Source organism: Leiobunum rupestre, chromosome 5, assembly GCF_980474605.1.
Source record: "Leiobunum rupestre chromosome 5, qqLeiRupe1.1.hap1, whole genome shotgun sequence".
Lineage (NCBI taxonomy): Eukaryota > Metazoa > Arthropoda > Arachnida > Opiliones > Sclerosomatidae > Leiobunum > Leiobunum rupestre.
In genome coordinates this window covers 42,443,202-42,470,526 of record NC_143388.1, presented here as the reverse complement: position 1 = coordinate 42,470,526, position 27,325 = coordinate 42,443,202, and the positions used below count along the sequence as shown (strand labels likewise).

General features: G+C 35.3%; 1 protein-coding gene across 3 annotated transcripts in view; it reads right to left on the bottom strand.

The window, feature by feature from the left end:
* Positions 1 to 1,026: 1,026 nt before the first annotated feature.
* The window catches only part of ftz-f1 (ftz transcription factor 1), a 101,272-nt gene continuing 74,973 nt past the window's right edge, over positions 1,027 to 27,325 (bottom strand). For 2 of the 3 annotated variants that reach the window (XM_090175941.1, XM_090175940.1), the window contains 6 exons: positions 13,259 to 14,094; positions 7,543 to 7,626; positions 5,828 to 6,086; positions 4,512 to 4,612; positions 2,087 to 2,256; positions 1,027 to 2,022 (listed from right to left, as the gene is read on the bottom strand). In XM_090175941.1, the coding sequence (XP_090032067.1) occupies positions 2,110 to 2,256; positions 4,512 to 4,612; positions 5,828 to 6,086; positions 7,543 to 7,626; positions 13,259 to 14,094 (1,427 nt within the window). In that variant the 3' untranslated portion in view covers positions 1,027 to 2,022; positions 2,087 to 2,109. The remainder of the gene's footprint in view (positions 2,023 to 2,086; positions 2,257 to 4,511; positions 4,613 to 5,827; positions 6,087 to 7,542; positions 7,627 to 13,258; positions 14,095 to 27,325) is intronic. The other variant, XM_090175942.1, reaches the window with a different exon arrangement.

The following is a 27,325-nucleotide window of genomic DNA, read 5'->3' as shown; positions in this document are numbered from 1 at the left end:
TATTTCAATATCATTTTTTATACAAACTTGAAATATGGAAAAATACCAGATCAAAACTATTAGAAGTTTCCAATAATCAACTTTTTATTTTATTTACAGCTTTCAAAAACTATTTTTTTTATTCTTACACTATTTAACAATTTTTCTCTCTCATTTTTTTTGTCAAACCTTGGCTTTCTTCCAAAAATATATATTTATTCTTTTACAGTCTTTACAGATATCTTTTTCTGAAGTAACGCAGATTAGCAGATTAATAGAAACATTCGACTCTTTCATTTCACACTTTCTTTGTTCTTGTCTCATTCTAAATATACTTTTTATATTATCTCACTGGGCATCAATTTTAACCTTATCATTTGTTAGCGAAATATTTCAGAGCAGAAAATAATTTTTTTTGCAATTTTTTTTACATATTTTAGAAATTTATAGGTGCTATGTGGGTTAACAGTATCACTTTCTTATTAAGTGACAACAGTTTATAGCGGAACAACTTTAACATTTATAATAATAGTAACAAAAACTACTTTTGGTTATAAAATAGTTTTCTGTTTTATTTAATAATTTGGTAACAGTAATTGGTTTAAAAGAGCACGGTACATGATAGAAATTACGATAAGTTTTAAGGCTGAGCTATCCATTTTTGGGGTAAATAAAGGGGAAAAGTACAACAGTTTATAAACGCAGACTGCTTAGTCATCGCAGTTGGCAGTGTTTAAATTTTCATCAAACTGGACGATTGTTTTCTCATTATAGGCAGTTTTTATAACAATAGATTATGGGTTTTTCAATCTTGATTCCAATATAATTCACTTTACCGAAACTACATCAATCATACTTACAACGCTCAATGTATCCAATAGCTATATTTCTACGTTGCATTAACAAGTTATAAGAAGCTACTCATGTGGAAGCTTTATTGAGGTATACTTGTTGTTTAACTGCAACAGGTTTTGTACAAGTTTTTCATTTTGGGGTCTATACTTTTTTTGTATTTGAACCGTTCAATTTGTTTGAACATAAAATTTATTTGTACTATGTAATTGGCTTAATCTTTCTTATTTTTAGAATAACTGGTCGAAGTTGTCAACACCTTTAAACTTTTAAAATTAACTTGATTTCAAATTATTTATGGCATTGTGTTATTAATCGTTTAAATATAGGTAGTGGTTATTCCTACACGTGTATGGACATCCGTATCTACTTACAACGTAACAGGCAGCCGTCAAACGTCCAAGGAGATATAGTTATCCGTATACCTAGGGAGTGGGAATAAACACTTCCTTGAATAAAATTTTTACTTTAAAACCATTTAAATTGTCACTGATATTTTAAAATTATAATTATAGAAATTAATTGAAGCTATTGGATACAAAGAGATTTTGAATTGATAGGAAGGTGGTGTAACATTTACGAAAAACTAGAAATAATAAAGTCAATGAGTTTAACAAGAATATATTATGATAAAGAAGAAACGAAGTTAAAAAATGCTTGATCACAAAAATATACACAGTAACAAGAAGCCTGTTTGCATAACAGTTACGTTGACCACGATCCTATATATATATATACACATATATAGTTTTATCTGGGCCTCAACAGTTCAATGTTGCAGTAAAGTAGCACAGTGTTCGTATAACGTTAATTATAGTGACTATTACCGCACCGAGTACCACATACTTTCAAACCTGAATTTATCTAACCCTTCTCCGAAGTCTTAAATAAAGTTTTTTCTTCAACGAAGTGTTCAATAAATTCATTATCACTATTTAATTTAAAGTTCTTTTATTAAGAGTCAAATGCTAAAATCTTTCGTCTTGAACAAATAACGCTCATCGTTTTAGTACAGAACTGCAATTCTGAATGAAATCAGATTTTGCTCGTCAAATCTTTTACATGAAAGATGATCTCTACAGATGGACGTTGAAAAATCAAATTGGTAACTCTCAATTGGCCTGTAGTTTCGGAGAATTTCCCAAGAGCAAATCTTTTCACAACGTTTAAATACTCTGATATTAAATATTCCTGCAAAATAATCAAATTAGTTAAAAAGCCAAAAAAATTAAGGCCTCCAAATAAGAAAATTCACCTTTACTATTCTATTAGCTAGAGTTATTTCTTCTTTGCGTGAAGCATTTCCATGAGTAAAGTTTGAGTTGGCGCACCACCACTTAAGTGCCTAAAATAAAGGAATTCTTCTCCTCGCATCCCAATGAGGTGGATTTCCGGTAACACTTGAAGAAGCTGATTGAATTTGTCCTATAAAGACAGGAAAACCAATTTCGTTTTCCACATATTTTGAAGTTGCACAAAGTATAAAGAGAAAAAAGGGAAACAATGTTAGCGTTGTAAGACTTGGATCGGACACATTATTATGTTATTACAATGAAAAACTATTTTCAGTAGACTTATACATATAATTTTTAAGAAAAATTTAAATTTAAAAATAATAATGATATAAAAAGAGATTGCCTAGCAAACCAACTAAATTCTGTACCCTACTTTGAATATGTAAAAAATGTCGTATTTTAGGAAACGCTTACAACTTTCCCTTCACAGAATAAACTAGAACCATAGCGATATCAATTCTGGTAATTTCAATTTAAAGGTACTGGTATTCATTTCAATGCTTGCTAAATTTTCTGGGTAGAATATAAATTGGAGATAGCAAAACTTAGAACTATATTGAGAAAAGTTCAAACCATTGGTATCATAGAGCATGCAGGCATTTAATGATAGTGACTTTTAAGATCGTTAATTATGATAAGGAAATATTTATGCTGACTAACCAAATTTTTGTAATAACCAAATCAGATACATAGCAGGTACACGCAAAACCCATCATTGTATTTAAGATATATTTTGTACGCTGATAGATAAATCATTTAAACTAGAAACAAGTGACTTTAAATTACAGAAATATTGATTTTCTAACACTACCAATTTCAGTCAAGTATATATCATGGCTAGAAAATAATAACTGCGCGCATAATATGGCTCGATCTAAATGACAAATAAATAAATTATAATAATTAACTTTTGATGATAGTTATAATAAAAAAAACTTATGCAGATGTTTGGACGCAGATTTAAAAAGTTACCCCATAAAAATTTTCATTATATTAATAGAATACCCAGAAGTTCATAATATATTTCTTATGAAAGACATTTACATTTTGCTATTCTGCTAATTTCATTTGTTCTAAATATACTTTCGCAGGTTCTGGAAGATTTTTCAAATTAAGTTTTGGAAGAAAAGAAATGTCACCTAGTAATTTACTAAAACTATTACTATATTTAAATAAATATCACTACAGTAAAATATGAGCCGTGTACACATCTGCAATTTAGTGGGAAGTCTGCGAAGGTAACCATTCCTTTCAACGGCCTAAACGGATTCATCTTTCATATGAGATATATTTTAAACTTCTAGTAACTTAAACGTCAAATATTAATAGTGATAAAAAATACTTGTCGGTTTGATGAACGTATTTGATTAATTTAAGAAATGAATATGAAATTAGAAAACATGCATTAAAATCCCCAAAGATGAAAAAGCCTGTCACGTATACCCACCTGAAAAAAGACTTACCCTTCTAAAAACCACATTTCAATTTAAAGAGTCATGTACCCAGAGCTTCCGAATCAGAACGTGTACTTAAAATTACCAGCCTTTGGAAAGCTAAAAATATTAGTTAAAGTAGCTGGTATGATCTTGAGAGATCAGAGCTGGTATGATCTTGAGAGATCAGAGAAGAAATACCAGGTAAATTATTAATATAGGACCACCCATAAACATTTAGTTGTAAACTTGTAATGTTCAAATTACGGGGAAAAGCTATTCAGGGTTGTCCTTTTTAGACTCTTCAAACAAAGTGGCTAATTTAATTTATAGATAAAAAAAATCTTAAGAGAGCTTAAAATTGATTGATTTGAGTTATAACATTATATAACGTTATATTTATAATTTTAAATTAATGTAATCAGTTAAAAAGGTTCCACCAGCCTCATAAGGACGTGAAACTATCACCCCTCCTAAATCTTTACAAGAAGGGGATCAGAGAACTGAGATGAGATTAATCTGGTTTCCAGCCCCATTCTCCATTAGGGGGAAAAACCTAACTTATGTCCAGTTGGGAAACTTTTTTTTTTTGGGAACAAAATTAAACTTATAAGTTAGGGAACTGTGTTTCTGTATTACGGTGGAGCCCTTTAAGAGGTTAGATTACAGGTAATTCCGCCTCTTCAACTGATTAACCACTTTGTCAAATTTAAGTTATTTCGTTCTTATAGATCCTTAAATTTATCAAAGCATATGCAAATATACCAGTACTTCAAAATATTAATCTTCCATAAGCCTTTTGCAAACTGATATAGCAATGTAAAAAAAAAAGCGGCAAAACTGAAAAATTATTTACTAAGCAAGTATTTAAAATATTTTTTCTTTTAACTTTAGGGTTATTGAAAGTGCGAATGAAGCCATTCATTTTAATTCTTAAAGAAGTATAACTTACATTAACTTGCGGATAGCAATTAATAGTGTACTCTAGTAACGTTTGTTGCGCTTGTTCATGAGCTTCTGCCACAAGTTTCGCATTTGACAACCCTCTCACTTCTGAAAAATATTTTAAAATTTTAAATTTTTAGACTTTAAAATATTAACACAGTATTTCTTCAAATTATTTAATTTTTAACCGAAATTTATATCTATAAAAGTTATCTATTTGCAGTTACACTAAAAGAACAAAAATCTTCATTAAAGGACATCGCACTTCTTCTATGGGATTTGGCTTTCGACAGATTTTTTTCAAAATTAATCATGTTGCTAAGCTTGATCAAAGTAGCAAAATTGTCTATTGCCATTTTTCCCTAGCTCCTATAGTTTGTCCAGTATCAGCGGTGAAACGTGGACAAAACTTAGTATAGTCTATTTGTTAAAAGGAGTCACGGCCCATCGGTTAGCGCTCTACGCTCGCGCGTCGCTAGTCCGGGCTCACTATCAATAGTTTTCTTGCCAAGATTTTTACACTACTTCATTATTTCTTTTCTTGCAACTTATTATTCGATGAATTTTCGTACGTGGAATTAATAATTATTCAATATTTCCTGAGCAATAATCAAATAAAAGAAATACTAAAGAAATCAGAATATATATGATTAACCGTTTCGTTGAATCCCACATTCAACACTCGCTCATAGGTAAGAAACAGTCACTTAACAGCAGATCAAACACTTATTTATCGATACAGCACATAGTCGGTTAAAGTCACGGTCACACAACAGTTAAGACTCAATACTTAACTATTTATCTACTGAGTTCGTTCATCGTGCGATCAGAACGTCGTACGAACAGAACGAAACCAAATACGACGCTCGGTTTTGGGAAGCACCCGGAATTTCGGCAAGAAACCTCTATTGATAGTGAGCCCGGACTAGCGACGCGCAAACATAGAGCGCTAAGCGATGGGCCGAGACTTCTTTTAACAAATAGACTACACTAAGTTTCGTCCACTTTTGACCGCTGCTACTGGCCAAACTATAGGAGCTAGGAAAAAATGGCAATGGACAATTTTGCTCCTTTGATCAATCCCAACAACATGTTTCAATTTGAAAAAAATCGGTCGAAAGCCAAATCCCATAGAAGAAGTGCGATGTCCTTTCCACATATTGAAGATTTTTTTATGTTTTTTAAATTTATATGTATTTGTATTTATGGTAACATAATCGTTATATTTGAGCTTTTGGTACACTAATGTTGATTTAGTAACGAAATAAAATAATATGGTTCAATACTGGTACAGATTTACTATTTGATATTTTAATATAATACCTGGATTTAACAGCAGCATAAATTTCAGGCAAATATAATCCACCGGGTCCAATTTGAGCTCCTGGAACTTGGCAGCAATGTGGTGCAAATTATCAGCTAAACTCGTCTGACCTAGGAGGGCTAGCGTCAAGAGATCAAACTTCTGGCCATTAGCTAACGTTGTCTCATCAGGGAGACCGTGATGAATTCTTTGATGTAGGTGGTCCAATATTAACATATCACTCCATGAATGCTGTAACAGCTTCATTTGATCATCAACCTAGTGGGAAACACAGAAGTTTAGGATGGTTTGTACAATTACAGTAAATTCCAAAACACCTCAGTAATAATAGCACTAAAGAAATCAAAACGTTAAATTTGTGCAAGCTTTAAAAACTAAAAAAATCAAAACGTTAAATTTGTGCAAGCTTTAAAAACTAAAAAAATCAAAACGTTAAATTCCTGCCAGCTTGTTTAATTTAAAAACAACCAAGAACATCAAAACGTTAAATTTGTGCAAGCTTGTTTTATTTAAAAAACAACCAAGAACATCAAAACGTTAAATTTGTGCAAGCTTGTTTTATTTAAAAACAACCAATAACATCAAAACGTTAAATTTGTGCAAGCTTGTTTTATTTAAAAAACAACCAAGAACATCAAAACGTTAAATTTGTGCAAGCTTGTTTTATTTAAAAAACAACCAAGAACATCAAAACGTTAAATTTGTGCAAGCTTGTTTTATTTAAAAAACCAAGACCTCAAAATGGTGGGTAAATTTTGAAGGGAGCGTGTTTTGATTTCTTTTGACAATGCACCAGCAATTCAAAGTTAGTAATAACCAATGTAAAGTGAAGCCAAACAATACTACTGCAACGCTCATAACTAGAGCTCTAAATTTAAATCCAATCTTTAATATCAGCTCTATACTAAGTTGCAATCACCCCTTGGGAGATGGCTACAATTTTATCTAAAAAATATGCCTATTGAGTAGCACTATGTTTTTTCCTCATAGTACTCCATAGTAGCAAAGTGTGGGATATGTCAGGTAATGGGTTAGTTCCATTATATAACTTTACTCTCAAAATTCATGTAAATCGCAGTATGAAAATTTAATATGAATTTGGTTTGTTGAGTATACAACTCCACCAAATTTTAATATTGCTTCTTTGGGCGAGGGAAATTTTTAATTTAGGAATTGTCAGGGGAGTGTTCATCAGTGAGTTGTTTTGTCTGACTTAACATAGTTGATTTATACCACTTCTTTGGCCCAATGTCTTGTAGCTTTGATGGTAGTGCTACGTCACACGACGTCGTCACCCATGCTTTTTCCTACTCATAAAAAATTCGCGCCCACAATGGTGGCGAAAGCTACGGAGTGCTACTACTGTGTACTAAATTTTTGTCCACTAAAATTTCCTGGCAAGCGTGCAAATTCTTATTCCCATCCGTTTAACAGTGAAAAAAAAAACTAAATATATGAGCGGAGGTGTTATATGAAACGGCAGTGTAATTGGATCGCTCCATGTGATTACTTCGCACATGCGAAAATATAGTTCCACATTTTTTCGCTGCTGGAGGGGTTGAAATAAACTTGCGGATTCTTTTTTAGCGGGGGGGGGGGGGGTAGGAAACGTCCCTCTCATTAATTAGTCCAAGGTAGAAGCCGCCATTTTAGAAAGAAAGGGGTTGTGGTTGCGCTCGCTCTATTTTTCTTAAATCAAAAGAAAAAAACTAACCCCCATCGGCGCGGCAGGCCCACCGTAAACTCCACTGACGTTACGCAATACTGAATAGTCGTCATGTTCCATTATAAGATGGCGCTAGTGCAGAACAAACATTGAAAAAAATGAAGGGGAAGGTTAATAGGGGGACGACAGGAAAACGTTTTTTATACGCTTCCCTCCCCCCGTTTCCACAACACGTCGCCGGCGCTGTCCCACTGACCTACTTTCGGGCCAGTAAAACGCAAAAAAAGTTTTTTTTTTTTATAAATTCAGCTCGCACTTTCAATTTCTCCCCCTTCCGACAGTGAAAGTGGCCCTCGAAAAACGGTTGCCAAGCGACTTTTGGAAGGTACCATTACGATATTTTCGGGGACGCGTACTAAAAGGAATACAATTTCTGGAGGGGGTATAAGAGCTCTTACTCACCGTAAAGGGAAATTACTCCTACCAACAGGTATCCTTGTAACCATGCCATGCGTGATTGAATCCATAATTATCTAGCATTTTGGGCTTCGGGGGAAAAACGTCTTTTCAATGGCAAGCGGAAAAAAAAGAGTTAAAGAAGTTTTTCTAGCCCTAACAATTAAAGGGGTTAGTTATGCGGGTCTGGCATTTTCATAATCAAATTTTATTAAAGCCTTATTTAGTCAATTTTCTTCAAATACTATTTATTGGAGAATGTCTAATAGGCGCTTCAATAAAATATCTTCCAAGGAAATTGCCAAGAAGTATTATTTCTGAGAGCCAGGACCTGAAAGTTGTTTATAAAGTGCTTGTTGATATAATGGTAACTTTTCATCTGTAAAAAGAAAGTTGTGTTTTAACTAAGCTTTAATACGTCAAAACACTGCTTACCTATTAAAAGGAAACACTTTTTGCATACCGTGCAAGCATGGATTAAACATTAGTCTTAAATCCATGGTGCAAGGGAAAAGTTTACATCATTTCAACAAACACTATATTAACAGTAACTTGCAGGTCCTGGCTCTCGGAAATATTACTTCTTACTAGTTAGTCAATATATGACGCATTTCGCCTCGCACTATTTTGCCTTCTGGAACTTATTTGGTTCAATGATATGAAACAGCCTTTGGTAATACTGAATCTGTAATAAGTCACGTAATCACTTTCGTACAGTCAAAGCTACAGGCCTTTAAAAATCTCTAATGCAGATAAGCCCCTGACTTCTGAAAAACAGTGTGTGATTACGTCTAGTCTGAAGACTCCCTTATCAAACGTCACTAATTGAGATATTAGAGGCCATTCTTATTTCGCTTATTTTCTTTATAATTTTAGTCGATGAGAAACGTCCGCCATTTTCGATGTGGATAAACAGCGTTGCCAGACAAAAAATTATCAGTCAGCAAAAAATGGTAGCAGTGTTGTCAGATTTAGATTATTTGGTATGAAATACACCGAAAACGGCCAACTTTCGTTTTCCCGCCTAATATGCGTTAGTAATAAGATTTTAGGGGCCATCCGTATTTTGCCAAGGCCTATCTACCGAAGTATCGCGTATTTTCCCGAATAAACTGTATTTTTTTCACCAAGACTTAGGTTTTTCTTAACCGGAATATCAAGAAAGTTAAGCAAAATTTACAATCAAATCAGAGTTTACAATTTTATGATTCGGAAAGGGAAAAAGTAATCAACAGCAACCGGAAAGGGCTTGTTGAGAGATCCGAAAGAAACGTAATAGAACTTTAGAAGCCACCGAGAATGTATAAAGGGAGAAAAAGCAGTAACCCGCAGCGTTTTATAAATTGAGAAGTAGTCGAAATAAGAAGTGACAGAAGGAACTGGGTCAAGGCGAAGATTTCCGAACCGCCCAACATTTCTTTAGTCCCGTTACCCCTTCTCGTGCAGACGGGTTGGCGAAGGAAGAAAAAAAAACACGTTTCTGGTACCAGTACTTGAATTTTCATACCAAAAAATACTGGCAGAAATTTAAAAAAAAAGAGTTGGTTTTTGTCTAACAAGAGGGGGTGCGGTTAGTATTTTTTAGGATGTAGTCGAGGGAAAAAATGCTTAATAATGCGGTTTGATGAGACTTGTCGAGTCCTTGAGGAATATATATATAAAATTTATACAAAACTCAAAAGCAAAAAAAATGTATAAGTTCACTGATAGTTTTTGGCTGGACGGTAGTCGGCCGGCGAATATATTATGGAAATTTCAATTTCAAAATATATTGTCTATTCTATTTTGTAAGATTGTCTGATTTAAATCAAGTTTTTGGATTTGATTTAAAGTACCAATTAAATGTAATTAAGATAATTTAAATTTTAGCTCAAATTACCTATGCTAGAAAATAGTTTATCTATTTGCCAGGAAAAAGAGACAAAATATTTAAAAATAAAAAGCAATTAAAATACAAAATCTTATTTTAAATAAATACATTTTCCTATTTTATTAAAGGAATAATAAAATCAACCATTCTGCTATTTTGTGTAATTTTTTAAAGAAGTTAATTGTTTTTGTAAAATAACGCTACAAATTGGCCACAGATGGCAGGCGAGGCGCGCTAGATTTCATAACATGAATTATAATAGGTTTCATTCTTAGAACAGCTGTCTTTCAGGGCAAAATTAGTTTATAAAACCGGATCAACTGATTCAATTCCCAAATTAAGCCCAGTTGATAAATACAGTATAATAAATTAAACGAATGAGTTTATCGATACGCTTTTAATCACACCGTTATTATCTTAAAACGCTGATAACATGGTACATTTCCCATTTAACTGTGCTACGTTATAGTAGCATAATAAAACATTTTGATAACAAATTTTTATCCCTAAGACAAGCTCTAATTTCAAAGCTCTATCAAGGTTGAAAAATTAAAAGTGAAAAACAAATCGTATTTATCCTGTGGATTTTTTGATGAAATCGAAAACATTTGATTTAAATTTTATTATTATTTTTTTTATTGTCAAATTGATTAATTTTAATTATTCCTCTTGATTAATTTAATTATTACTTGTAATTTAGTTTGCTTTGAATTGGCATTCCTACAGAAACTAATTATTAATAGGTGATTCATATAAATTATTTTTTTAAAGAAATCATTAACATCTGAAACATCTTCGGCTATTAGGTCGTATTCACGATATATTTAGGTAAGATGACGGCCATGACTCGAAGGCAGAGATAACTCAATAAATTAAAAAAATTAAAGAAATCGATTAAAATAAATTCGAAAAATCAACAAGCCTGATTTTAAAATAAAATGTGGTAACGACACTGTTTTGAACCACGTAAGAGTACCGCATTATGGAGACATTTCCGCAAAATGTTGTCACAACGGAACACTTAACTACAATTCGATCATATCATTAACTTTCCTCAAATTTCGATTTATTAGTATAATTTGTCCGAAATCAAATGTCTATTGCCTTAATACTTCTAATTCAACGGCGCAGTGAATATAAATAGCGCACGAGGTAGCGAAATAAAAATATTAGCCTCTAAATTAAGTTGACAAAGAGAGCGGGTTTTATCTAAATTATCAGTATAATTTCTTTTGCGAGTTCTGCTCCATTGTTTTTATAACAAAATCAGAATGAGATCGGTTACGCAACGGACTTCAAAAACCCGCAAAAAAAATGTATGATTTTTTTCATGACAGAGAAATTCTCCGATGTAAAAGATGACCTAAATATTTTTTTCCACCCGCCCTGCGAATATAATTCCCTTCCCATCCTACAGATGTCACTTTCACCGCGATGCGCGTCGAATTCACCCCGGGATGAAGGGGGGAGCGCGTTACTTTCGATTAAACGTGGAGGATGATAAAGTGGCTTTATACTACAGGGGCGACCCCCGACGGCCGGGAGAAGAAACTGAAACCTGTAGGATTTATATTACAATACCAGTTCCCTGGATGGCCGCCAATCTTTGAGACCGCGCGCGTACACACGGCTTACGTAAAACTAGGTCATTTACACCCCCCACCCAACATCACTTTATCGTGGGGGAGAAATAATTCGCCGGGGGATTGCAAAAACTGGTATCTATAAACGCTGTATGTATTTTAAAAGTTGAAGAGCTTTCAAAGGCGCGGGTAATAATACTGAAATTAGATTTAAGGGCTTATTTTTTTCTCTAGTACGTAGCTTGAGATCCAAAGTGCTTTTTTAAAATAATTTAAATAGTGTATTTTAATGTAAGAATTCTAAAAAATGCAAAAAATCCTTTAATTCATATAATTAAAAAGTGGCAACTGCGCAACCACGGGTCAAGATATCAATAGAGGGACTCGTTCCCTTTTCCTAGGAACAGCGTGTATTTATAACGAGAAATGGAAGATGACGGTAGATTCTAGCTCGTTACGGTCAATAGATCTAAGAGGGAATTCGTACTGAGAAACTAACCTACGTCATCAATGCTACATAGTATGTCGTCTCCAATGAAAATGGCCCTATTGGGCCCCTGATCATTGTCCTTATTGGACATCTAAGCATGGCCCCCTCCAATTTGACCCATAATCATTGCCTAGACTGGACTCTTGATTATTGCTCCATTGTTTCTATTGGACGCCTGATCATTGCCCCATTTGACCCATAACCATTGTTTCAATTCGACGCCTGATCATTGCCCTTATAGGACGCATGATCATTGCCCCATTTGACCCATAACCATTGTTTCAATTCGACGCCTGATCATTGCCCTTATAGGACGCATGATCATTGCCCCATTTGACCCATAACCATTGTTTCAATTCGACGCCTGATCATTGCCCTTATAGGACGGATGATCATTGCCCCATTTGACCCATAACCATTGTTTCAATTCGACGCCTGATCATTGCCCTTATAGGACGCATGATCATTGCCCCATTTGACCCATAACCATTGTTTCAATTCGACGCCTGATCATGGCCCCTATTTGACCCCTAATCATTGACTATACTGGACGCCTGATCATTGCCCCGTTTGACCCATAACCATTGTTTCAATTCGACGCATGATCATTGCCCCATTTGACCCATAACCATTGTTTCAATTCGACGCCTGATCATTGCCCTTATAGGACGCCTGATCATTGCCCCATTTGACCCATAACCATTGTTTCAATTCGACGCCTGATCATGGCCCCTATTTGACCCCTAATCATTGACTATACTGGACGCATGATCATTGCCCCATTTGACCCATAACCATTGTTTCAATTCGACGCCTGATCATGGCCCCTATTTGACCCCTAATCATTGACTATACTGGACGCCTGATCATTGCCCCGTTTGACCCATAACCATTGTTTCAATTCGACGCATGATCATTGCCCCATTTGACCCATAACCATTGTTTCAATTCGACGCCTGATCATTGCCCTTATAGGACGCCTGATCATTGCCCCATTTGACCCATAACCATTGTTTCAATTCGACGCCTGATCATGGCCCCTATTTGACCCCTAATCATTGACTATACTGGACGCATGATCATTGCCCCATTTGACCCATAACCATTGTTTCAATTCGACGCCTGATCATGGCCCCTATTTGACCCCTAATCATTGACTATACTGGACGCCTGATCATTGCCCCATTTGACCTCTGATTCTTCCAGGGGACAAAAGAATACCGTTAACCAAAAAATGGAAAATACAAACAGATGAGCTACAGGAACACAATCATTGACTGCGAATGTAGCCGGGTACTAAAGACATTGGCTTCCCTTTACATCGGCTCAAGATCAAGATCCAAAGAGAGAGAGGTTGGTCCTTACCTTTAAGTCTTTGAAGAAGATACTGTTTCTGGCCCAGTCGACTTGGCCGAACAAAGATTGATCGATAACTTTGCACATGAGTTCGAAGATATCGACTTCGCACTGATTGTATGACTGGTTCTGAAGAAGTCCAAACAATTGACTCTGCCACTCCTTCTCGTCCATGATGGACATTTGGAACTCGCGCAGGAGAACGTTTGTCTTGGAGGCGGCGCTCGAGCCGCCGCCGCCGTTGTTATTCGCGGTACCGGGCAACTGTCCTTCTATCAGAGAGCCGGCGGCTTGTAGGGGGTGGTGCGCCACCGGGTGGTAGCCTTTGGGGGAGAGAGTACCGTTGGGGCCACCGGGGGAGCGCGGAGGGTGGCTGCCCGTGGGCGAAGGGGTGGTCGGCAGCCAGCAGGGCTTGGCCTCCGCACCCCCGACCGCCGACTGGAGGGCCCCGACTCCGGCAGAAGGCCCGACGCCGGGGTTGAAGCCGAGAGAGGCCACGATCTGGGTTCCCGTGGTCAGCGGCGACGGCGAAGAGTCCGGCGAGCTGGTCGAGGAGCTCAGCTGCGGGATCTGGATCAGCTCCTGCTTGACGCCTCCGCCGCTGGTGGCGTCGGAGGGCCCGTAGATGCCGGGGGACGCCATCCCGGAATGCGGCCCGAAGGGCGGCGTGCACGGGTTGCCTCCCGGGTGCATCTGGTCCGGGTTGCAGGGGTCGCTGCCGTTGCCCGAACAGTTGTTGCGCACCATTTGCTTCTGACGCATCATCTGCAGTCTTCGGGCGCGGTCCCGCTTGTACATGGGCCCGAACTTGTTACGGCCGCCTCTCATTCGGTCGGCCCGGACGGCTGTCAACGTGTCAAATGAAAATAATTGAAAAGTGATGCGAAGTCCAAGGATGCGATTTTGGCAATGATATATGAAAGACAAAAAGTAATAGTGCGAAATTAAAAATGCGAATGAGTAAATCACACGAAATGCTCGCGATAAAGCAAAACTCCTAACGACCAATCAGATATTTAGCGAAATAAACAATACTAAGATTTTAAGTCGAATACCTAAGAATACGGAACTGCGTAAATTCTAAAGTCACCCTGGTATACTTTGTAGCGAAGATCGTCTGCTTTTCCCATTATTCGTGAGACTCTTTTACGATCGCCATCCATGTGTGCGTTTTGTGAATACAAAGCAGTCGAACTTTCAGTATGCAGATGTTATTGGCACCTAACGAATATATTGCCAAATTTTTGAAAGAGTTAAATGTATTGCGCTTTTCAGGCCTAATACACTGGTTTCACCTTACCGAAATTGTTACTTTATTGTCGACTATTTCGGCTATGTTTTGACAGATGGCGCTCCGAAATTAATTTTAAAAACTTTTTAAGAATCTAACAACTGTCGTCTGATAAAGAGTGGATAGGAACTTCGAGAGATGGCGAACTAATTTCGACTCGAAATGGGTCTTCAAAACCTTTCTTGTAATTAAATTAAATTTAATTATCGTGCTTAGGCAATTGAGTAAATTTCGCTATTATTCCTTAGATGAATTAATTTTTTTAATATTATTAAAGCGGCTTAGTTCAATTATAAAGCGCTACATTAATTAAGATCAAGAAGTAAAATGGGGGTCATGACTAACGAACTTGATAGATATAGGCGGTTTAATATAAAAATCATATAAAAAAAACCTAATCAAAATAGCGGTCAATTGAAAACGCACCGACTCGGAACGACCGGTGACCGAGCATGCGCAGTGGCGTTTTTACTTAAGAACTGGGCCACCACGAATTAACGACGCGAAAAATAATAATAAAGTTCCGGCGAGGAACAATGCGTCGTACGTAACGCCGTAAATCAGGCTAGAAGTTAGTATTGTCCAAACACTTTTCTTTTCCGTCGCGTACCCCGCGATACCTAGAAAAAAGTTAAACGTTCCTAAATCAGCATCTGAATGGACAATTTAAGGAACAAAACCGCGCGTACACGTACCCCCTTATATAAGTCCTAATTTTAAAACGGACGAATTCGAGTTTGCGAAATTTACGACTATAGCGGTCGCGTAACTAATAAAACAAAACAAAAAGAGGTACGAGCGCGACCCGGTTGCCTCGTTTAAGTAAAGATTCAACTGTTAGGTACACCTACCGAATCTCTTAGCTAGCGAATATATACTCTCTTAAGACAGCGGAAAGGCGGGAGGGGGGGCGCAATAAAGAACCACCTGGCTGACATGTGTCTATCTCCGGTTCGTCGTTGTTTATACTCAGATAGGCGGCCAGCGGAAAGCGCCTTTTGTGTTTTACGCGTTTTCTCCTGACCTACATGTTAGTTTAGGTTAAGCAGGACTCGCGATACCGTATAATTACGGAACGCAACAATAAAAACAAGACTCAATTATTCATCGGCTAAAAAACACAATACGCGATCTATGCCAAAGAAACGCCGCCGATTTCCCGCGCGAATAGTTGAGGAAATAAATTAATGGGAGGAAATATAGGTACAGCGTCCGTTTTGTGGTCCAGAAAATTATATTTCCTTATCTTAAGATTCGTTCACATTATACAAATATTATAACTACAGATTTTGGACGAAGGATAGCTGATTTTACCCAGCTAATCCTGACTCGAATTTTTCAAATATTGTGGACCAAGGATAGCTGATTTTTCTCAACTAATATAACTCGTATTTTTCAGAGCACGGCCAACCCATTCGTTGAAATGCCTATCTTAACCTATGAGCAAAAGATATCTTTATGGCTTGAGCGCCCCTAGCGGAATATTAGTTTAAGAATAGTTTTTGCATTGAAGCCAATATAAAAACGAGCGTGGCGCTGATCTCCTACAGTTTATAGTGGGAAAATCCTTGCTCACGGAATTTCGACGAATGGGTTGGCCGCTATAGCGCGAGAGATCAAAGTTGGCCGTGTTCAGAGTCACTAATGCCATAGAAAATATAGAAAAGGAATAGCAACTATCAAAATATCTCCAGTTAATGGGTTAATATATATTTTAGTAGACGAAGCTTAAATCATAATATTACCGGAAGTTAATAAGCCTTAAGTACCCTGAGAAGTTAATCGAGCTATTTTCTATTCCACATCTACATTTTCTATGGTAATGTTTATTTACTAAAACTTGGGATCATGTGCAAAATTAATTTTCTTACTTTTAGAGCCATATTCAAGTTCCCCGACTTTTCCAGATTTTATTTGGCCAAAATTTCACCATTTTTAAGCTCGGAAAGTTTTTAGCCCGGGCCCAACACAAAATAATATAAATTTTACTCTTTTCATAAATCAAACATTGGTGGACGAAAAATTGGATACGGATAGATTTTGCCATTTTAAAGGAATGCGTTCTGTTTTTAAAGTAACTAGCGCGCCAGTTACTCTAAGTTACGGTTAAACCTAGGCACAAAAAGGTAAACTTATCCAATCCATCATAACTATGTAAGTTCATATTCCCTTTAAGGAATTGGTAACAAAATATTTCGACAAATAAACACTTCTGTATTTAAAAGGTGTACGATAAATAGGCGAGTATCTATGTATAGTTCTGGCATTTAAGAGTTAAAAAAAATCGAAAGTGTTACGTTGAAGGGAATCATTCGTGCTTGAAGAGTGTGTGCTGGATGCGGCGCTTGAACGGTTCTGAATAGTTTCAATGTGAAAAGGAGGCGTTGCTTTTCAAAGCCGTAGCTTATTATTACTATAGAACCCCCTATTGGAAATAGAATTTGCCGGTTTGCGTAATAAGCTCTCAGGAACAACCCCATTATCAGGTGAAAAAAGGGTTACAAATACCTTAAATTGTCACAAGCTTATTTTTAATTCACTATTAATTATTCACAGTGCCGATTTAAGATCTTCGTAGACACTAAAACCTTTGTAGGGCCTAATTGCAAGACATTTTTTACATAAATTTTTACATACTCAAATTTTGTAGGTCCCTTAAAATTTTTCGACAAAACAAACCCTGTTGATTCATAAATTAGTCATTGGTATAATTGGTTATTTGAATAATTAGTAAATAACTTTTTTAAATACCAATTTCGTAAGTTAGAAAAATTAGGATTGCTTGCTCAATCTGGTAACGGATTTATTTATTTATTAATAATGAAGATTTTTCTTTTGATAGATTTAATATTGAAATTTCAAAACGAAAACCCAAATTCGTAAAATTCGATATGAAAATTTCAAAACCGAAACCCAAATTCAACAACTTCGATACGTAAATTTCATAACGAAATCACAATTTCACAAATTCATCAATTTTGAAAATGAAAATTTTAGTATGAATACCCAAAAATTCATTTAATTTATCCCCAGACTTAACATCGAACCAGGGAAAGGCTTTGAAATTTTTTTGGGAAAATATAGGAAAAATAATAAGGCAATTATTGCATATCGGTATACTTTGACTCGAATCACCTAGAAGATTGATATTTTTTGTACACTTAGCGGATTCACAAAGCCCGTACATTTCAAGATTTTGTTCGAAAGTGGCAGTGCTTTCACTAGATGTTCTATGACACGTTCAAAAAAGTTCTTTCATTTTCAAGAGGCCGTGAAATTATAGGAAAATAGGTGAAAATATAGGAATTTATAAAAATAATGGTTCCCAAACGAAAAATTATAAAATTAGTATAAAATGAGATAAGAGTTTCCGGTAACTTGAGAGCCTTTTTTCACATTGTTTGAGTTTTATTATTATTTTCCAAAAATAAACGAGAAAGATACGCGTCTACGTTCCTGTGGTGGCCGCCATCTGAACAAGCCTTCGACAACGCGTTTAGAGTATAGAGAGCAGCCGAGCGTAGTCCCGTTAACCTATTTTCCATTATTTAATGTTTCCCATATTACTCGTTATTAATGGTATAAATACGAACCACTTGATGCGAGAAAATATAAAAAGCGCTTTGTGACACCGACTGACAAGCTTGGCTTCACCACGATGGTGACACCAGAATTTCTACTAACTATTTTTAAACTATAAGTTTCATTATTAAAGTAACACTTTTCAGTGACGTCATAAATTATAGTCTTACGTAATAGCAATAGAAATTTAAAGACAAGATGGAGACAGAAAAGGTTGCATGCTTTAAATCCAGTGATTTTTATGAAACCAAATAAATTTGATTTAAATCCAGTGATTTTATTGAAACAATAAAATAAATTTGATTTAAATCCAGTGATTTTATTTAAACAATAAAATTAATTTGATTTAAATCCAGTGATTTTATTGAAACAATAAAATAAATTTGATTTAAATCCAGTGATTTTATTTAAACAATAAAATTAATTTGATTTAAATCCAGTGATTTTATTGAAACAATAAAATAAATTGATTTAAATCAAGTGATTTTATTTAAACAATAAATTTAAATCAAGTGATTTTATTTAAACAATAAAATTAATTTGATTTAAATCAAGTGATTTTATTGAAACAATAAAATAAATTTGATTTGAATCAAGTGATTGATTTAAACAATAAAATTAATTTGACTAAATCATGTGATTTGATTTAAACAAAATAAATTTGATTTAAATAAAGTGATTTGATTTAAATCAAATTTGATTAAATCAAGTGATTTTATTTAAACAATAAAATAAATTAGATTTAAAACAAGTGATTTTATTTAAACAATAAAATAAATTAGATTTAAAACAAGTTATTTTATTATAATTATCTTTGATTTAAATCACCTATTATACTTTAATGTGTTTATAGGCGGAAGGATTTTACTGTTCAATAAGAATAATTAAACACATTCTTGCAATAACATTCAATATCTACAGGTTAAGCCACCCTCTTGAAAATAAAGCTACATCCAAGCTATGATGATCTTCACTCCTACAAATTCCCCCTGCACGTGTTCAAAATTAAACCAATGTAACCTTCCATCGCTGTTTGCTTTCTATTAGGGCAAAGGAGGTGAAACTATCGCTAGCACATTGGCAAGGGTTCGGGAGACGGCAGGTCATCTAGAATTTTCCAGGCGGGAAGACAAATTCCTTTAATTTGGAGCAAATGGCGTGGGTGGAAACTTTCTCCCAAGACTGGTTTTCAAAGGGGTTCAAGACTTACAGGTAGACTCTGGTCGGGAACTCTTCGTATTTGACACGACTAAATGTCGACGAAAACTATTTAAGTTTTTCCGTTAATTTAACTTCCATATTTATGATGGATCAATGAATTTCACCTTTTCACCACCAGGTCTCGCAGAAGCTAGGATGATTGGCGCTAGTTACTTTAAAAGCAAGTAGTAACAGGTCTTAGTGTTATAAAATACGCGAACAGGTAGACAGAAAAGATAAACTCTAAAGAAATTCGTACCAATTATAGGTCTTCGAGCAAACATTAAAACGAGAATCTTGGATCAAATATGGATACGTCTTCGAGCAAACAAAGACCGGAATCTCGAACCAAGTGGATCTTAGAGTAAAATTATGTTGAAAGCCTACCGTAAGATATTTTACTTAAATCTCTCAGTCCCATCAATTATCAAAGACGTAATTCCACAACAGCCATCTTTCTAAACTTCATCTATACCACAGAATAGCAAACAGTCTCTAGAGACACCAAAGCTTATAGAACAAACTTCACAACGCCATCTGGCCAGTAAACGGCACCTGACGCTATTCGGTTATTCCTATCAGTTCCTATCCGCACAATTTATCAACATCAAAAGTTTTCTTCCTTCAGATCAAATACAAGTATAATGACAACGATAAGTATAGTATGACATGAATGATTAGGACACCCGGACATAAGCCGAGATATGTAAGAATCAGTGTCGAGAAGGGCGAGACTTGAAAGTTGATCTTTCAACATTTTCTTGTTAATTCTCGCCGAGAGCGTGTTTAAAATTAACGCCAAAAATACTTCCCGAAGTCTTCGAAGCATTTGGCGAGCAAAAATATTTAGGGACACGTTTCGAACGAAGAGAAAAGAAGAAAATATGTCCAAGGTTGCGTCCCACTTTGCCACAAAGGCACATTTTTTCACCCCTTTTTGCGTTAATTTTCATTTTTTTAGTTATTTCTTCTCTTACGCGATTGTGCGGAAATACGGGCTGAATACGGCGACGACCCTCAAATATTTTCGAAATTAACCAAGTGGAAATTACAAGTATTCTCTTAGGAGCGTACCAAATGGGGGGCCGCTTTGGGCGGGGTGGAATCGCGATTTTGATCAAAGTCGTGGAATTTTTTTTGTATTTTGTCAACTGCGTGTTTGACTATGCAGCTAAGATTAAGTGCCGCGTTAACTATTTAGAAAACGTAATTTAAAACGATTTTTTTATTTAATTTAAATTGCATACTATACTTCAATGGAAATGTACATATAAAAAACACTTATGTAGTGTTTATAACTAAATATACCAGTAATTAAATTAGAATTAATTTAAATAAGTTTACATTATCGCTACATGAAAATTATTAATAAATTAAGAAAAAGGGAAGCAGAAAAACCATTTTCTTAATTGATTGATTAATTAATAATTTATTATTTTTATTATTTAAAATATTAATTAAAAATCAGCTAAAAATGCCAAGAAACCAAACAAGCCTAAGTCTACGTCACTTAGCTGTAGCTCTTGAAGGTAGAGAGCACGCGCTGCAGTCGCGAGACCCTTCGGAATTTGAAAGCCACTTAGATAACTGGCGCTCGTGACGCCGATAAAAACATTTTATACTTCTAATTTTTATTGTTTTATTTTATTGAAACACCTATTCATTATTTATTTTGATAATATTAATTATTCACAATCTTAGAATAGTAACGTCTTAAAGGCCCCATCCATCTAAAAATAATCTAATCCCTTATAATTTGGTGTCGAAATAGTGCAGGGTCCGTACAAAATTTCTCTCGAAAAAATGTATTATGTATTTTTAATACATCTTTCAAAAATTTATTTGCCGGATTTTTTTTGACCATTTTAAAATTCCCTGGCTATTCCCTGACCATTGGGAATCATTATCAAATTCCCTGACTTTTCCCTGACCTTTTGGAAACATTTTCAAATTCCCTGACTTTTCCAGGTATTCCAGGTCGTGTACGAACCCCTGTTAGTGCAAAATTCGAAACTAAGTATTCCAAAGTAACAATGGGCCAAAAAAGCGACCCGACTCAACGCAGAATCGACGATAATCGCGTGGTAAAATAGTATACATGTAAGCGATGATTGGGCAATGAAAGCTATTTCCTTCGCATTGATTCCACGTACGCCGCAACAATGAACAGGACAACCTCACTCACGCTGCGAGAGACGATTACAGCCATTCTGATTGCCATACAATACAATCAAGAATTTACGCGGCCTGACGGAGAATACGCAGCCGTAATATATATATTTAAATAAAATACATAATGTATATATAAAAAGGTTACGCCCCCCCCCCGAAGAGTACAGGTGGTTAAAATTGGGTCGGAAGTTGGTGGCTTACAATACAGCGCAAACCTCAAAACGACACCCACCCCGCCAAAATAACAACACCCACACACGGATTCCACGCCGAACACACATTTTCACGATTCAAGACGGATTTCGAATTCTGGTCTCAACCCAATCATTATCTCGAAAGTTAAAATAAATCAAATGTTTTCTGATTTGTCCGAGGGGCAGTCTTAAAATCTTTGTACACCTGATTACTAATTTTCGAAGATCATTCGTTGATTTCCATTGATTTATCAAATTTATCCGTGAATTCCAGTGATTTTCTTAAGCGATTTCCCGTGATTATCTACGATTTGTACGCCTGATTTCTTAAGTGACTACCCCGAGGGGCTGATCACTCCGCGTAATCGGTACTAATGGGATTACGCGTAATCTTTGAAGTCCCTGCCTTTGGAAATACTAATCTAAGCGTAATCCGGTGTACAGACTTTCTAAGAGTGGTTAGCCCCTCGGACTACCCCCTCGAAAGGGCAGCTCACTCCAATGATTATTAGGACACCCTCGTATGATTAAATCATGATTAGATAAGATTAAAATTAAATCTGTAGCTTTGGCTGTACCAAGATTAAAAATGATTAAGGCATGATAAAAAATTTAATCATAATTATTAGGACACCCTGTAACAAAGTGATTTGCCCCTCGGATTTTTCATATAGATAATATTATTTGTCCGAAAGTTTAATTTTGGTCATTTTACTTCCACTATTACTTTTCTAGAAGTCAATTAAATACTTCGAAGAATGATAAAATCTATAAATACGTGGTATTTTGTCTATTTTATCCAAATGCGTTCTTTCAAAATATTAGTTTTAACGGCTGATAAGTTAAAATGAAGTGCTAATTAAACTGTTCGTGAGCGGAAATATCAAGAATTATTTAAACAATGCTTAGTTACGCGTTCTATTGTCTTTAATATTCTCAATTGAAGTGATTTTAAAATTCTTTTTTCACACATAAATTGCATAGTTTAATAGTCTGCTAACATAAAATAGAACTATTTTAACGCTCCTAGCTTCTGTTAAGAATGGAAGATCATACTCACTTTAAAGGTAAAAGTTTTATCTTTACACGGATAAATGTGAAAGGAATTCCGTGATTTCATAAAATATTTATTTTATTATTTGAGCCAAACTTATCGTCGTGTCACAAAAGGTCGTTTATTTTAGCGAAATTTATTGTATTATCTCAAAAGGTGTTTCCGTCATAATTCAATTTCGCAAATGAAGTTGAAGAGAACAGTCAATCATCGAGTTAGGTTTTTTTTTTTATCATGACGGAATTTCTGCTTGTTTAGAATTATTTAGGCCTTTACCATAAAAACTGGCTATATCATGAATATATGATCAGGAAAAAAAACTGGTTTTCAATCCTTATCTTATTATTAATATTATTATCATAATAATAATAATGTTGAGAGGGAAGAAAAAGTGAGGTTGAATCTAGGGTTAAGTGTCATTGAATACAACGCCATAAAAGGTTCATTTGAAAGACTTAAAAAGTCTTTAAGGCGTACCTGACTTATGTATACATTCTTTAAAAGGTTAGTATGACATTCATCAGATTATGTCGAAGGACTGACTCCGAATGTATTTCTTTTAGGTACGATGGCGAGGATCATGAACCGAGAGGCAACCTATTCTCTGTCCAACTGAATACATTCTTGGATAAACAGATTAGAGAGTCTTACGGAAATGTATGTCACAAATTGTGGGACCTCAACGGCCAGGAAAATTAAATGCTAAGTACAAATTGTTTTCTGCGTAACAAAACTTCTCTCGATTTCATTGGATAAATATTATAGTCCCATGTGATTAAATTTGGTCCACTTTTGCAACTCCTAGTCTTCTTGGCTTACTATCGTTATCCCCTACACTTACGTTATGTTTTACATTGTTACTTTGATCCCTAGATCGTTAAGATCGGGTCAATTTAAAATAATCGTAATAAAATCATTTAAACTCATCACGACCTAATTAACGTCAGATTTTTTTCTCCATTGGTGTTAAAATATTTCAGATTCAAATTTCTTAGATTTATATTTTTCCTTATTCTGTATTTCGAAAAATATTTTGGTTCTCGTAAAATTCAAAATTGATTTTTTTTTAATTATTTCGGATTTTTATGTCTATGCATTTTAATTTAAAAAACTTTATTCTCAAAAATACATGATAAAAATGGGATTTATCAATATTTCCGATTTTAATTTAATTTCGATTAAAGAAATTCAGATTCTCGTAAAATCTAAAAATTAAACCAATTTATTAACGTTTTAGATTTTTCAATTCTATGCATTTTGATAAAAAAAATCTGAATTTGATCAAATACAAACGGAAAGTCGATTTTTCATTTCAATGCATTTTGATTCAAAAATTGGGATTTTCATAAAATCCAAAATTAAAACGGGTGTTTAATCATTTTACGATTTTACATGAAAAAAATCGGAATTTCATCAAATCTAAAATTAAAACCGGAGTTTTCCATTTTTAATTTAGTTTGAAATTACCTCTGTTTAAATTTAAAAAATTCGTAGTTTTGCGACGCACGTATAAGTGTAAATACTTGAGTTTCGCTTTCAAGCAGCGTAAACGCGCTCTACAGGTATCAACACAAACGTGATGCCATGCGTGTGATAGTGAAAGTGGGGGGAAATTTGTAAAGTCGAACGGGCAGCGTGCGACCGTTACGGCCTACTTCGCGGTGAAAGCGAAAGTTGGGGCGGGATACGGCGGCTAGGGGGCGCCGGCAACGCGCGCACGCCAGCGCCGCGCGGCGAACGAAAGCGAAAGTGGCCGTCAGGAATCCTCACCTCCCCGAGAGCAAGTAGGCCACGCTACGAAAGGACGCGTTCTCCGCGTGCCTCAAAAGCCATATACCGGTTGCCCGTTTCATTTGACAGTGAAAATCGTACTTAAAATGAGGCCGCTATAAAGCCAATTGCTTACTAAAGATACGCCGAGGAAGGCTGCAATAAGAATATACTGTAAACTCGATCGTGTTTTAGAATGCGTCGTGTTTATTTGATGCACGATGCACCACCACCCCGAAACTAGCAGACTGATATAAAACAAGGTGGACATTCCCCGAATATAGTTTTGAAATCAAAATTAAGCTCTATTTTATTTCTAGTAGCTGTTGTACACGCTTGTAGTTTTGATTACACTTAAGGCAATTGTCGGCTCTATCATAGCCATCTGTGTTATGAAAAGGCCCCTGTTATTAGAAATGGCCATGAATCTATCAGATTTTTTATTAAAAAAGCGAATTTAGTGGAGAGCGTGGTGCCATCTATTAATGGCAAAGGAAGATAAAATTAAAAATATCGAAATGATAACGTCGTCAGAGAGCCATTGTAGATAATTATAATTAGATAACTTATACTTTGTTTAGTGAGCTTTAACCTAAATTATATATCCCGTATAAAAATTTAAGTTAAAATTACTGTCATTTATGATATTGACCAATTTACAAACGATCCAATGAACGCGAGGGGTACCTGTAATTACCGCCATTGGATTTCAACGCTAGCGACATCTATTGAAAAAAGAGTTTCTACACGTCGAGCCGCCACTTGCTTTAAGGGATTACCTAACTCATTACAGATATAGCATTACCACGTGCCCGTAATCTGGATAGATATTTTGGCCGCTAGTAATTCTATATTCTTCAAAAATAGTGATATAAAAATGTGATAACACTTTAGCTTTTGAAATAATAAAAAATGTATTCCTACAAAATCGTCATACACGTTGTCAAGGAGGATAAGAAACTAGTTTTCGGCCGGAATTTCGTAAAATGAGAGAGATTTGGCCTGCTATTCAGAACGAGTCATTTATTTACGCCGATCATTTGAGAGGCCGAGAAACTGGGTTTAGAGAATAGCACTCGTTAGATGTGGGATTTAGCACCCATGTCAAATTTGGGAATTTATTTCCGACAGTTATTTAAGATTTACTCGTAACCTGTCAGATTATGAGTGAAGTCGAAAAGCTTTATTTAAGAATAATTTAATGCTATAGTACATATTAGAAAGAAAATGATCAAATTTAAAAATTATCCTAATGTTTTGCGAATTAAATTTTTTTTAAATGTGTCACAATAATTTATTACTTCAGTAAATATTCGAAACATAATTTCAAATATTTCAATCATAAAAATTTTATTGTTTAAATTATTACATATTAAATGATTGTAATTAAAATTTCAAATAAAATTATCAATGGTTAAAATTATTAAAAATAAAAATAATCAATGGTTAAAATTATTAAAAATAAAATTATCAATGGTTCAAATTATTAGAAATATAATTGACAATGGTTAAAATTGTTAAAAATAAAAATAACCAATGGTTCAAATTATTAAATATTAAAATTATCCTATTCGTTAACGAAAAAAATTTTCAATGTGTAATAATTTAAAAAAATACACGTATATTAAGTAAAAAAACATGAAATATTAAAATTATTAAATATAAAAATTATTCTATTGGTTCGCATAAAAAGTTAATAATAATAATAATAATAATCAGCTAGGCTAATACCCAAGGCACCACCTTAGGCCTAAGTCATCATGCGACTTTTGAAGCCCTTAATTCAGGTGGCCGGGTTACAATGCGTAGGAGGGTGGTGGCAAGCCCTGCATGCCACGAGATCGAGTGTTGGATAAAAGTGAAATTTTTGGTAAATTTAAAACCAAAAAAACAACATGGCGGTCCCACGTGCTATAATTGCTGATTGGGAAATTTCCCATTTTCGTAACAAAATTAACCCTTTCATCAAAACGCGGTAGAAAGCTGTGAGGGGGGGGGATTCGAATGAAATACGCGCTACACGTGTTTCGACACATTACCCGCGCACGCGCGATATAGACGCGCTCGTGAAAAATTGTAAAAAAGCGTTGGGGAAAAATGCACACTGACAAAGGCCATCAAATTGAAAGCCGCCCGAAAAACACTCGGGGGGGGGGGGGGGAGCATCACGTGACCGTATTCGGCATATCCCGGCGGAGAAAGTGTCGACCCACTGACCTCGATCTAGACGCAACAACGAGCGGAGCTTCCGAAATAGGTCGCGATCCCCACATTAACCCCTCCCCCCCCCCCCTTTCGATTCCACTTTCTCTCTCTAGGTTACTCCGTTTTTGGCCTGCCCCCGGACCCCGCAATATCCCTATCGACGTTTCATTTTATTTTCTTGACGAACATTTTTATATTATATAAATTATATACTCTCTCGCGGAATCTAGTATCGCCCCTTGGAAAGAGATGATTTGACCCTAATTGCGCCTTTGACACGAAGACGGCGTTTTGCGCAACGCTCATATGTCGTTTTATTATTGTGATAACTGACCCTTTCCCGAGAGTCGAGTTTCACGCTCCAGAAACGAACAGAAGCCAAATACGCTCTCGATATATCGGATTTACAACACGAAAAAGGGCTATTTTAAAAGTTTAAAACCGTTTCAAGTTGGTTTCGAAAATGGCTTTTGAAAACCGTGTACATTCGTTCACGCGCGAGTGTTTTTTTCCCGTTTAAACGTAAATTTCGTAATATCTAGACCAAATAGTAGATCACGGTTTAATTAATTAATTAACAAAAGTGGTTAATTTTAATGAGTTTATCC